General features: G+C 41.7%; 1 protein-coding gene across 1 annotated transcript; it reads left to right on the forward strand.

Moving 5' to 3' along the window:
* Positions 1–165: 165 nt before the first annotated feature.
* On the forward strand, positions 166–927 carry DQ04_16951000 (elongation of very long chain fatty acids protein; the record flags this gene model as incomplete). The annotated part of the gene is made up of 1 exon (XM_009317530.1): positions 166–927. One exon carries the CDS (start codon positions 166–168, stop codon positions 925–927), a length of 762 nt encoding a protein of 253 aa, XP_009315805.1.
* Positions 928–1,026: the final 99 nt, after the last annotated feature.

Consider the following 1,026-nt stretch of genomic DNA (forward strand, 5'->3'; position numbering starts at 1 on the left):
GGGGGGGGGGGGGGGATTGACGCCTTTCATTCCCCTTATCATCTAATGATTTGGTGCGGCAGTGGTGGCACCTTGTTGATTTTGCGTGGCAAATCAAGTAAAATTTAAGTGCTTTGTGGTAAACTCGCTTGGTTTTTTTTTCGTTTGGTTGTAGGTGTGAAGGGGATGTCGGCGTTTCGTGATTCAGCAGAATGCTACGGTAGGGAATCGCTCTGTTTCTACCCTGTCTTGAATCCATTTGTTTCTTGGTATGTTCTTATCGGGGGTGACCTGTGCTATCTCATCGTCGTGTTTCTACTAAGAAAATGGATGGAGTCTCGAAAGGCGTTTGATACAAGCAAACCGATGATTGTGTACAACATTGTTCAAATCATACTATCAGCTGCAATGGCAATTTACTTGGCACCACACTTGAAGAATGGCGTGTTTAACCTGAACGGACGCTTTTGTGCGAGCATTGAATTATGGGTTTTTGTGCACTACTGTAGCAAATATCTGGATATGCTCGACACAGTGTTCATGGTGTGTCGTAAAAAGGATGACCAGTTATCGTTTCTTCACATTTATCACCACACCACAATAGGATTCATCTGGGGTCTTCTCTTAAGGAATGGCATTGGTAATGGTACGGCCTTTTTTGGCGCATGGATTAATTCTGCAGTTCACTTCTTNATGTACTCTCATTACCTTTGGACTTCGTTGGGCTTTGAGAATCCTTTCAAGGCTTTGCTCACAAAAATTCAAATGTTTCAGTTCTTGTTGTGTATTTTGCAAGCTGTTCTGGTTCCACTCTACGATCGACAATTCTCTCTAGAGTGGTCTCTGGTTCAATTGACATACCATATAACCCTTTTTCTGCTTTTCCTAGACTTCCACCAGAAGTCTGTAAAGAAGAGACCGCGCAAGGTTAAAGGGAAAGAGCAGTAGGTATAGCACCGAAGGACGCAGTATTTCCTTGAAATGAGAATATACACATAATTGTGCGAATCACTCTTAGGTATATATATATATATATATATATATATA

Source organism: Trypanosoma grayi (genome assembly GCF_000691245.1).
Source record: "Trypanosoma grayi strain ANR4 Tgr_1695_V1, whole genome shotgun sequence".
In the NCBI taxonomy this organism is placed as follows: Eukaryota; Euglenozoa; class Kinetoplastea; order Trypanosomatida; family Trypanosomatidae; genus Trypanosoma; species Trypanosoma grayi.